General features: G+C 42.5%; 1 protein-coding gene across 2 annotated transcripts in view; it reads right to left on the reverse strand.

Moving 5' to 3' along the window:
• veph1 (ventricular zone expressed PH domain-containing 1) overlaps positions 1–12,860 on the reverse strand; it is an 87,737-nt gene that overhangs the window by 30,411 nt on the left and 44,466 nt on the right. For both annotated transcript variants that reach the window (XM_060878713.1, XM_060878712.1), the window contains exons 7-9: positions 6,699–6,919; positions 5,202–5,414; positions 4,285–4,604 (exon numbers count right to left, since the gene is read on the reverse strand). In XM_060878713.1, the coding sequence (XP_060734696.1) occupies positions 4,285–4,604; positions 5,202–5,414; positions 6,699–6,919 (754 nt within the window). The remainder of the gene's footprint in view (positions 1–4,284; positions 4,605–5,201; positions 5,415–6,698; positions 6,920–12,860) is intronic.

Here is a 12,860-nt window from a genome sequence, read left to right on the forward strand (position 1 = left end):
TGTGTGTGTAGTGTGTTGTTGTTTTTGGTTTTTATTAACGGAAAGGGGTCACATACTTATAAATAAGTGACTTACACCTTCCTTCTGATGTTTACTGCAGGTTTCTAACATGATGCCTGGACACAAGCTGTGAAAATGTCCGTTTTATAGGGAGTTCAAAGCAAAGTAGTCCTGCTGTTTGGGGTAAAAGAGGTTCATATGAATGGAGGACATATTTAGAGTTACTGTAAATGTTCGTCTCTAACCTGGAACTCATGTAAATATTTATCTGAAGCCACTAATGCACTCTAATAGTGTTCAAATGGGCCTTGTTTCTGGATAACAATGCATGCATTTGTGTAAACTCCTCTGTCTGGAGAATGTTTTATCAGAGCTTTATATCTCTGACTGTCACAAAGCCTTGGCACCGGAGACTCCTTCCGTCATCCAGATAAAAATGATTACATGTCCGTTTGGAATGCTTTACCCTGAGAATCTGCTGTAGATCCCCGTGATCCAGCTGTTGCTGTATTAACATATAAGAACGAGCGAGTACAAGTCCGAGCTGCTGCTCTAGAAAACTAATCCACACTTTCTGACCAATCAGATCCAATCACTCACTCACTCACTCACTCATTTTCAACCGCTTATCCGAACTACCTCGGGTCACGGGGAGCCTGTGCCTATCTCAGGTGTCATCGGGCATCAAGGCAGGATACACCCTGGACGGAGTGCCAGCCCATTGCAGGGCACACACACACTCTCATTCACTCACACACTACGGACAATTTTCCAGAGATGCCAATCAACCTACCATGCATGTCTGTGGACCGGGGGAGGAAACTGGAGTACCCGGAGGAAACCCCCGAGGCACGGGGAGAACATGCAAACTCCACACACACAAGGTGGAGGCGGGAATCAAACCCCCAACCCTGGAGGTGTGAGGCAAACGTGCTAACCACTAAGTCACCGTGCCCCCCACAGAGAAATATGTTCAGCAGAAATATGTTGAGGTCATTTCGCATTTGAATGTGTTGTAGCAGACAGAGATCACGTCTTCACAGAGTCTCACAGAAACCCATGGACAGTCTGACGTCACTACGTGAAATAAACGTTTTTTTTCTCCTCTTTTGCATACTCAGTAATATCCCATCAAATCAGTGAGTGGGGGGGGGGGGGGGGGGGCACGGTGGCACGGTGGCTTAGTGGTTAGCACGTTCGCCTCACACCTGAGATACGACGCCTGAGATAGGCACAGGCTCCCCGTGACCCGAGCATAGTTCGGATAAAGCGGTAGAAAATGAATGAATGAATGAATATATCTCTGTTGCAGTTTCAACATATTCTGATGAATATGAGTCAATCCAGTGTATCCTGCTGTCACACACACACACACACACACACACACACACAACCTTACTGTAGCTCTGAAGGGCCGGTGTTAGAATGACACTGCATGACACATTATTCTTGAACAGGAAGTCTGCAGTGGATCTGTTTGAACAGTCTCAAATGCACCTCAGACTCTGCTTTAGTACCTTGGTTAGATGATAACAATTCTCATTATTTTTCACTTATATTTTCATCGTACCCCCCTGCTTTGTAGATCTCTGGTTAGAAAATGGATCTTCAGTGAGCAAGCTGGAACTGACATAGGCAAGGAAAAACTCTCTGAGACAACATAAGGAAGAAGAGAGGAACCCTGAGAGGAACCGGATTTAAAAGGGAAACCCATCCTAGACCTAATCTGGGATTATGACACATTTCTGCTCTATAACTGTCTTATCGATTGAGGATGTTATAAGGCACTTGAGAAGGATCACCAACTTAAGATCGGAGACTTCCAAGGAAGACATCTTTAGGATGTCTGTGTGGTACCATCCCGTGGTGATCTTTAGGCTCTCCTCAGCAGCTGATTTATATGGGGTAGTATTTATACCTTGGGGCAATTCATCTTAGCCAGTCGATATCCTGGCATGTTTTTGCCTTGACCCTAAACCATTCACTGCTTTCATTCGATCAAGCAGGTATTGTTCAACCCCACAACATCTGACTGTAATATTATTATCTGTTCCCACATGTTCTGGTGAATATGACTCAACTCTATACCTCCTGCTGTCAAACACACACACACACACACACACACACACACACACACACAGATGAATTACCTTACTGTAGCTCTGTGGGGGAGATGTGAAATTATGAGCGTGTAGAAACATAAAATCTGCAGACCAACAGGCCACAAAAATGCAGGAGTCTCATGATCTGTGATGAAAAGTATAGTCTACATTATAAACTGTCATTTTAACAGCTTCATATATGTTAAGTGTCTAAAGTGGTGTTGGTGCTTGCGAATGAGAAACTGGTAAAGCAGGAGACGTGACGTGTCGGACTGGTGACAGAGGGAAAAAACGCTCATGACACGGCTGTCTGTCAGCAATACTGACCGTGTAAGAGTCAGCACAATTGTGACACCAGTAAACTTTAGGCAAGAAATAATTCTTAAGCAATATGCATTACGCTGTCTAAAACCCACTCGCTAATCAAGTCTCCTCAGCCAAAAACTGACTTGTTGATTAATCCTCACAAAGTGGCACCAAATTTCCAGAACACTACGCTTAACCAATTCTGTCAACATAAACATTTACTCGATATTCAATCCACTTAATATTCATTCATTCATTCATCTTCTACCGCTTATCCGAACTACCTCGGGTCATGGGGAGCCTGTGCCTATCTCAGGCGTCATCGGGCATCAAGGCAGGATACACCCTGGACAGAGTGCCAACCCATCACAGGGCACACACACACACACTCTCATTCACTCACACAATCACACACTATGGACAGTTTTCCAGAGATGCCAATCAACCTACCATGCATGTCTGTGGACCGGTGAAGGAAACCGGAGTACCCGGAGGAAACCCCCGAGGCACGGGGAGAACATGCAAACTCCACACACACAAGGCGGAGGCGGGAATCGAACCCCCAACCATGGAGGTGTGAGGCGAACGTGCTAACCACTAAGCCACCGTGCCCCCCTCCCTCGTTATTCGATCCTTAATTTATAATACACCTGTTATTCAGTCTTCTCAGTTGACGGTTCACTTGATGTTTAATCGACTCAGTTTATAAGTGTGTTTATTAGTCAAGCTTCTTATTTACAGTCCACTCACATCATTCAATTTATATTTAACTCATTTTTAAATTCTTTCAGTCCATTCGTTGTTATCTTATCCTTATCTCTATTAAGTGCTCAATCCTCTTACACAGTTTACAGCTCTTTATTCAATCCTTTCTAACCTTGTTATCTAATCTTATAAGGATATTTTATCTTATCTTCAAATCAATCTCATTGCTTAATCTTCTCAGCTAAAAGTTCACTCAAAATTCAATTCTTTTTTTGCCTAAAGCTTTCCAACAGTCTATAGCTCATGTGCTCACTCTTTTCAGTCTTATGATCACACACAAACTCTAGCAGACTGATGAATTGCCTTAATGTAGCTGTGTGGGAGAGTGTTAGGTTACATCAATGTGGAGACCAGGAAACCTGCCAGAGAACTGCACAGCAACTGAACACGAGTTTGAGTTGAAAGCCCACCCAGTACCCAATTCTTTTAGGGCTAAATTGCTGTTTCTGAAAAAGTAGGCATGCGAGACAGTTAATGAAGTATGATAATATATCGTCGCTGTCGGGCGGAAACCTCGTATGTCCAAATTTGGTCAATTTCATATTTTTTCGCATATCGATGCTATTGGTCAGTCCCCACGTGGGTCTGTTATTTTTACAAGTTATTAACCAGTCTAATGTCTTGAAAATAGCTTGAGCGCAAATCTCATAACTCCATTGGACACTTCAACTGTCCACCTCTTCCTCACTCCGTGGGAGAGCTTCACGGCATATTTCTCCTCAAGAAGAGTCGCAACGAATCAACACATCTTCTGAGGTAAATGTCTTCAAAACACTGGGCTCAAAGAAAAAAAAATCTTGACCCCCGCTAGTTCTGGTGCTCGTCTGAGGACAGGAATTTAGCGCAAGACAATCCACTGCAACGCGGACTAAACCCTGTGCACTGCAGATAAGGTACGGCGTTTTTTTAATTTCCTGAAAAATAACGGTTTTGGAGATACGAGGATTCCGCCTGACAGCTACGATATACTAGTAGATAAGGCTCAGCCTGTCCTGTCTGCTTACGCTATCAATTATCATAACATCTACATGCTAAATCACCGCAGTTTGATAAAATGCTAACATCTTACTAGCTTGTCCAAGCAGTGGTCTCAATGATGCAGCTGTTGTACCTTCAATGATGCAGCGTTCAGGGATCGGGATCTTCGTGACCATATCTGTGCAGAAGGCTCGGATCTTCTCCATGTTGTCCCCCAGGTGTTTCCGGAGCCGGTCTCTTTCCCGAGGGTCCGTGCTGTCTTTCTGAACTCCCTCCTTATTAGAAGACCGGCTCTGTTGCTCTTCCTGAGCAAAGGAATATGCTGGACAAGATTCAGGAGAGAGAATGGGCTCAATCAGGTAGTCCTCTGTGTTTATTTTAGCCTCTCTGTCCTGAATGCAGTCAGGATTAGCAGAACGTGACTGTGCAGCATGTAAAGCCAGACTCTTCAACCTGACAGAGAGGAAAGAGGTTAGTAGTCATAGAGATGGATACTAAAACATCAATCTGGGCTTAATTCTCTGGAATGTACTGTAGCGCTTGACCAAGCTCGCTAAAACCTTCAGCAACGTAGCTTACACGACGTTCTGATGAAACACCAGTGTGACAAATTTTAGTATAGTCTGTGAAGTTCCACAGAACAATATATTAAGATATTCTTTAAATAACCAACAAGGTCAAGGTAAGTTTTGACCTGACACAGTAACCTTTCAGTAGGCAGCTGATACACAGTGTGCATAAGCTTCAGCATTCATTAACGCAGCATAAAGTTCAGTCACAAATGCAAACCAAATGCTCTTCATCTGCACATTCCTCTATAACTAATTAGTTCCCCGACTCTGCAGGCAGACCTAAATGTACCATCATTATCTTTTATTATACTGCAGTGCTGTAGAGCTCTGGATTCTGACAGTAGTGCACCTACACATCACAGCCATCTATAAGGAGGTATTTATTTAACACTTATAAAGAGTGTCCAGTTTCTGCACTTCATAACATTCTGTAACAAGTTTCCTGGGATCTTCAGAACTTGACCATAAACCCACCCACCGACTGAACCTGATGTCTCGGCGCTCATCTCGTTGCACTTGGCCCAGAATGTGACACCTTTGGTGCCCTGGTGTGTCCGTCTCAGCTTCCCCCTGAGCCACCTCCTCCTCCGGCTTCTCCTCAAAAGCCTGGATCTTCACGTGAAGACTCTGATCTTCAGCACGCTTTCTGGAATCGTCACACTGCTTCGGATCTGCAACCTCCTTGTTTTCTCTTATACACAAAAGCAAAAATCAAACTTCTTCAGATTTTTGATGTTCTGCAGCATTGGTTGTAAATATGAACAGATAAAAATCCTATTCTTACATTTTAAAAAAATAACGTTAACATGGCAAAGTGCTGATGTTCAAGAGAAATAAAACACTTTAGGTTTGCTGCTATAGCAAAACTTAATGATGGAGTGTTAACAGTAACTCCATCACACCACCCCGTCTTTGGTTGTTGTAGTTTAACTGCATGACACAGGTTTTTATTCCTCAGCTAAGCGATCTAACCTCTAATGGAGAAGAGAGATTAACTGAAATGTTTCTTAGCATTTAGCGGTCAACACAGTTAGCAAAACAAAAACCCAACAAGGCCAAGAGGGAGAGGTTTCAGCAGTCAAAACCATAATCATGACTCCCATCTTTCCTCCATTGCCACTCTATTATTTTGTACTCCCTTTATCCTTCTGTCCATCTTCATCTAAAAAAAACCCTACATTTGACATTTATTTCTTAAAGACACATTTTATCCCAGAAGCTTCTCTCAGCCTGCTCTATTTAGGGAATTTGATTCCAGAGTTAAATTTGAAGGAATCCATCATTTTTGGTGCCAATAATAATGCGAGAGTTGGCCGACCGCTTAAGTGTTGTCGCTATTCTGGGACCAAAACAAAGAGGAAAACATCCAGGCAGAAAGCTTAGAAGCAGTTGATATGATAATGTAACAAAACCAGTGCGGTTATGACACTAGTGGCTTGTTTCTACAATTGTATTAGCGTTTCCTTTAGATTCTGAGCACAGAGTGACAGGAAACAGAATTTAAAGTGAGAGAATGAAAGGAAGAGTGAGAGAAAGAGACTGGAGAACAGATGGGAAACTCACTCTCACTCACTCAATTTCTACCGCTTATCCAAACTACCTCGGGTCACGGGGAGCCTGTGCCTATCTCAGGCGTGATCGGGCATCAAGGCAGGATACACCCTGGACGGAGTGCCAACCCATCGCAGGGCACACACACACACTCATTCACTCACACACTACAGATAATTTCCCAGAGATGCCAATCAACCTACCATGCATGTCTTTGGACCGGGGGAGGAAACCGGAGTACCCGGAGGAAACCCCCGAGGCACGGGGAGAACATGCAAACTCCACACACACAAGGTGGAGGCGGGAATCGAACTCCCAACCCTGGAGGTGTGAGGCAAACATGCTAACCACTAAGCCACCGTCCCCCCCTACAGATGGTAAAATAAAGAAAAAATTATATATAGTGTGTGTGTTGAGTGTATACCTGTACGGTGTTAAAGTATCAGACTGTAGCCTGCGTCCCAGCAGACGTGCGATGGCGCTGAAGCTGTTGCTCATGCGGTAGATGTCTTTGGCGCCGTCACCTATGATGGAGGTGTAGCGCTCAGTCAGGCTGTGGATCTCCAGCAGCACTGTGTAATGGACGCTGTGCTCCATACAGGCCAACAGAGACACCAGGTACTGTAGAGCCTCGCGGGCCTGATCCTAAGAACGCACACAGAGTATTCGGTATTTTATACTTAATATTATATTATCGGCAGTATTTTATAGTTTAATCAGTGCAAGCTACTTCCACCTGTAATGCAGTACACTCACCAGCCTGCCATGACAATGCATGAGTGCATCAGTTACTCATCTATCACACTGCTTTTTGACAGCCGGCCAAAACAAGTGGAAATCATTTCCTTTTATGAAAAACTAGAATCAGCCTTGGCAGCTTCATCACTACATCATTAACAACAGATATGGATCAAAAGGGACGGAGAATAAAATAGAGAAGTCACTGATACTATAATAAGCAGAGGTCGGCGTATAATCACGGTTTAAGGTGACTAAGTAAACATGTCAGAGTTTTCCAGGAATCTGGGGAATTGACTACACATGTAAACATCTGGGAGCGTTTAAACCGGACACCAGCTCGGCTCCAGAGGCCTGCTGACTCAATAAAGCAGGAATCGAATCTCCACTTACCTCCACTTACCGTGCCTTATAAAAGAATCGTTATCTAGCCAAAGAACACATTCGATTCACTTTCTGCAGAAAAGTTGATTCAGAGTCAAATCGCTTTCTTAATGCACTTGAAACAGATCCAAATAATCTCGCTCAGATGCTCGCTGACCAAATAAGTGTGTGTGTGTGTGTGTGTGTGTGTGTGTGTGTTCTGACCTGTCTAAAGTACTGTACCACAACAATGTGTTAAATACACCCAGTTGTTTAGTTTTAAAAGTTGGAAATATTATTGACGTCTCTCTTTCTACAGAAACTCAGCGATGCTTCTGACTTCAGCATTAAGCTTTTTTCTTAAATTTAGAGGGTCCACGATACAAGCACACTACAATAAACAAACATTACAGCCACCATGTGAGCCTTGCCACTATTTATTAAACTCGAGCCCTTACCAGCGATGTGGTATCATAAATAATTACCGACGCGATTCCGCTGTAACGGGAAGGTGCTTAATGCTTATTAAGACGTCACAGTAAATAATTTCCCCTCTTGCTTGGCTGAAGATCAAGCAGCTCTTCCTAATGGCTGCACCTGCTTCTCAGTGTGACAGGTTTTTAATGAAAGTTTGGAGAAAATGTGTCAATGTTTGGGCAGCTAGTCAGGGCCATTACAGCTCAGAGAGAAAGCTACACCTCAGAGCCATTAGTGTGGCAAACGCCGAATGAACGCCGGTGTGGAAAAGTCAGTGTGAGTCACTCACACTATTGATACTCCACATGGGAGTCATGGGCACTGCTGAGAACATGACTGCAGGAACAAAAGATGCTCTCTGTCTGTGTGGGGAAAGTTTAAGTTAGTACACATGTATTTGAAATCAGCACAAGCTTCGTTTTCCAGATGGCTAACAACCGTCCAACGTTAAACCTTTAACCGCTGGAATGACAGCTCAAGGTGATTATTAAATAAGGTCAAACTCTGTCGCAATAGGAATAGCATCTGAGGTACTACATCCTGGACAACTGTCTAATGGTTAACTTTAATTTGAGGCTTAATGTTAAGGCTCTGAGCTTTAGCTGAATGGTTAAGGCTCTGAGCTTTGGCTGAAAGCTCTTTGGTTAAGGCTTTGCATTAATAAGTAAAGGTTAAGGCATTGAGTTGAGGCTTATAGGTTAAAGCTTTGATTTAAGGCTTAAAGGTTAAGGCATTGAGATAGGGCTTAGGGGTTAAGGCTTTAAGCTTTGGTTTATTGTTTAAGGCTTTGGGTTAAGGCTTTGGGTGCTTGGAAGATGAGTGTTTAGAAAATTGCAATATTAAAATCCGAGTACTTCCAGAGAGCAAACAACCAGCCAATAACCAAGGCCCTTAAACCTTAATTACTTCTACTGTATCCAACCTCTTAGTTTTCAGTTGATTTGGATAAAAAGGACTACCCAATAAGTTAGGTAAAGAACTTTGGATAAAAGCAACAATTGGAGAAAGGTAATCCCAGATGAGAGGGTTGTAGAAGAGATGTAAGATGCTTTAAGACATTCATTTATTGCTCTTCGAAGGTTGTGGGTTCAAGTCTCGGGCCGGCCAAGACTGAGATGCCCTTGAGCAAGGCACCGAACCCCCCCAACTGCTCCCCGGGCGCCGCAACATAAATGGCTGCCCACTGCTCTGGGTGTGTGTTCACGGTGTGTGTGTGTTCACTGCTGTGTGTGTGCACTTTGGATGAGTTAAATGCAGAGAATGAATTCTGAGTATGGGTCACCGTCATGGTGGATCTGGAGTTTGTTTTCTGAGCACAACTCTGAAATTGAATGCCAGTACATTACAGGGTATCATTCATGCACTTGGGGCAATTTACAATAATCAATCCACCTCCCGGGAAACCAGAGAACCTGGAGAACATATTATACCCTTACATTTTAGCCCATTAGCTAAAACTTTTATCTAAAAGCAAAACAGACGAGAGATAAGATAAGAGTCTTGCACAAGAACCTAAAATTGAGAGATCGGGACTTAAACTAACAATGTTTCAAGCAGCAGTGACCTGAGCTATGAACTAAGCAGCAGGAACCCTGGAGCTGTTAGACTGCAAGGTTTACCGGTGTACTGCCCTCAACGTGTAGCATAATAAATGTAAAACTATAGATCTGTGGGTTACACCAATACTTGTGGGAACATAAATAACACTTTGTGGCTTTAATATTTAATATTAAACATGTTATTTCCATGAACATGCATACAGTAGCTTCCAGGTTTGTTGGACCACTAGCTGAATTCACACACCTGCTCTTCTGAAAGTAAAACAATGTCCTTGCCAAACACTCCAACAACACGACTCTCTGCTCAGGCCTCAGTGTTTACGAGGCCATTTAGTGGTCAAGTATGACATGGCAAAAAAAAAAAAAAAAAAACAGATTTGTTGTTATTGTTACTACTAATAAAACAGTGGTTATTGCACAAACACGAACAAAGCACATAAACACGAACAGTGAGCAAAGTTCCATTTGTGGAGATATGAGGTTTGTCTAGCACGCTGATGGCGCATAGCTATAAGCCGCATGCTACTCTAAATGTGGATCTTTTGAGTCATAAACGCAAAGGTCTTTATTTGTTATTTTCCAGAACATCGTTGTTTAGAGACGTTCGCTTTCTTTTAAACATGTTCAGCCAAACCAAGCTTAGAAAAGCAAACAATGTGGTGGCAGATTGACAAACAGCTCCTGGAAAAACGGGTACTGCTTCTCCCTGAAGTCCACTTCATGCCTCCCTGGACGCATTCTGGAAGCCTTTATTATATTATGATTACTTCAAGAAGACGTTGGTCAGAGCACGTGATGAATGTTCTCTCGGAGTGCAGTTCACTGGGGTGCATGTGGTGTCCAAATGCCCTCTCTCTCTCCGACACACAGCGGCGTCACGTGAGGTGTTCCTTTATTAGTCCTGCAGGATTCCCAGTACTGCAGAAAAGCTCAGTGAGGTCATCGCATGCACGTGAGGAATGTCAGCAGAGTTATTTCCCTTCTCCATCTAACCTACTTCTGACAGTGGATCACTGGAGATGCTAATCATCTTACATCTAACATCTCAGTAACACAAAATCACAGTGGACAGATTTATAGTGCTTTTATAAACTGATGTTAATGTTCATTTGTTACAGAAGAACTTGTTGGAACGCCATGTTTAACTTTTAATCAGGAAAATAACATGTGCTGTTGTTATTTTATACAGTTTAGAAATCGAACAATTATCAACAATTTAAATCCTCTGTAATAAGTCATAATTCTTTGGAATATGAATAAAACCTATTCCCCAGATTCTATCTATCTATCTATCTATCTATCTATCTATCTATCTATCTAGACATACATTAATGTCAATGCTATTATTTACTGCTAGATTCACTTTCTGTCTGTCTGTCTGTCTGTCTGTCTGTCTGTCTGTCTGTCTGTCTGTCTGGACATACATTAATGTCAAGGCTATTATTTACTGCTAGATTTACTTTCTGTCTGTCTGTCTGATTCTCTGTCTATCTATCTATCTGTCTGTCTGTCTGTCTATCTATTTATCTATCTAGACATACATTAATGTCAATGCTATTATTTACTGCTAGATTCACTTTCTGTCTGTCTGTCTGTCTGTCTGTCTGTCTGTCTGTCTGTCTGTCTGTCTGTCTATCTATCTAGACATACATTAATGTCAAGGCTATTATCTACTGCTAGATTTACTGTCTGTCTGTCTGTCTGTCTCTCTCTCTCTCTCTCTCTCTCTCTCTCTCTCTCTCTCTATATATATATATATATATATATATATATATATATATATATATATATATATATATATATATATATATACAGACAGACATATATATATATATATATATATATATATATATATATATATATATATATATATATATATATGTCTGTCTGTCTATCTGTATATCAATCTATCTGTCTGTCTGTGCATGTAAGCCATCTAGATACTGACCACTTTCATTGAAACCTGGACATTCATGCAATTACCTCATCAGCCAATCATGATGCAGCCTTGAAATGTATACAATAAATCAGATGCAGGTAAAAAGAAAAAAAGCTTCAGTTAAAGCTCACAAACATCAGAACAAAGAGAAAGTCTGATCTCTGCAATTGTAACCGTGCCCTGGCTGATGGTGCCAGATTGGCTGGTTTGTGTATTTCAGAAGCTGCTGATGTCATGCTAGGATTTTCACACACAACAGTCTGTGGTGTTTCCAGAGAACAGTGTGAAAAACATCCTGTGTGGAGGATCTGCAGGCTGAAAGACCCTGATGATGAAAAAGATCAGAGGAGAATGAGCAGACCGGTCTGAGCCGACAGGAAGTCTACAGTAACTCGCTGTTTAGAACTGTGAAGAGTAGAAAAGCAGACGAGAACATCAAATTTTAAGATGGATGGATACAACAGCATATCAGACCACGTCAGGTTCCTCTCCTGAACAGGCTGTCATGGATACAGCTGATTAGATGAGTTTCTGTAGACGTCCTGTCGGCTCAGACCAGTCTGGATATAGAAGGTTTATGAAAGACTTGGTCATATATTCTAATGAGACATCACATGAAATGAACTGTATATGAGGAAACAAGCTATTAAGGGGTATACGAGTTATTGTGTTTGTAAAGTGGGCGGAGCTTAAAGATGTGTTATGGTTAATTCACTTTATCATATGTGGAAAAACTATTTTTGAAAGTTTTTTTATTTTGATTTCGATATTGGGGGGCACGGTGGCTTAGTGGTTAGCACGTTCTCCTCACACCTCCAGGATTGGGGGTTCGATTCCCGCCTCCGCCTTGTGTGTGTGGAGTTTGCATGTTCTCCCCGTGCCTCGGGGGTTTCCTCCGGGTACTCCGGTTTCCTCCCCCGGTCCAAAGACATGCATGGTAGGTTGATTGGCATCTCTGGAAAATTGTCTGTAGTGTGTGATTGTGTGAGTGAATGAGAGTGTGTGTGTGTGTGTGTGTGTGCCCTGTGATGGGTTGGCACTCCGTCCAGGGTGTATCCTGCCTTGATGCCCGATGACGCCTGAGATAGGCACAGGCTCCCCGTGACCCGAGAAGTTCTGACAAGCGGTAGAAGATGAATGAAGTTTTCGATATTACTTTTATCCAGTTTTATCCAAATGTTGAAAAATTGATTGACATAAATAAAATGGTGATTTCAGCCAATTTACAGGATTTGGCAGACACCAAATTATCTTACATATTATCTGACGCTATATTGGAGAGCATCTAAGGGTCACGGGCCTTGCTCATGGGCCCAGCAATGGCAGCTTGGTGGACGTGGGATTCAAACTCGCAACCAACTGATTGGTAGTGCAACACCTTAACCGCAATGTTACCACATCTCTTGCTACAGTCCTTACCCCATCTCTTACCCCTAGAGTCTTGGTGTGTATATTTGCCTGAATGTCCAGTCCATCGGTCTACAGCAGCCAGTCAGACTACAGCGATGCA

This window comes from Tachysurus vachellii, chromosome 9 (genome assembly GCF_030014155.1).
Source record: "Tachysurus vachellii isolate PV-2020 chromosome 9, HZAU_Pvac_v1, whole genome shotgun sequence".
Lineage (NCBI taxonomy): Eukaryota > Metazoa > Chordata > Actinopteri > Siluriformes > Bagridae > Tachysurus > Tachysurus vachellii.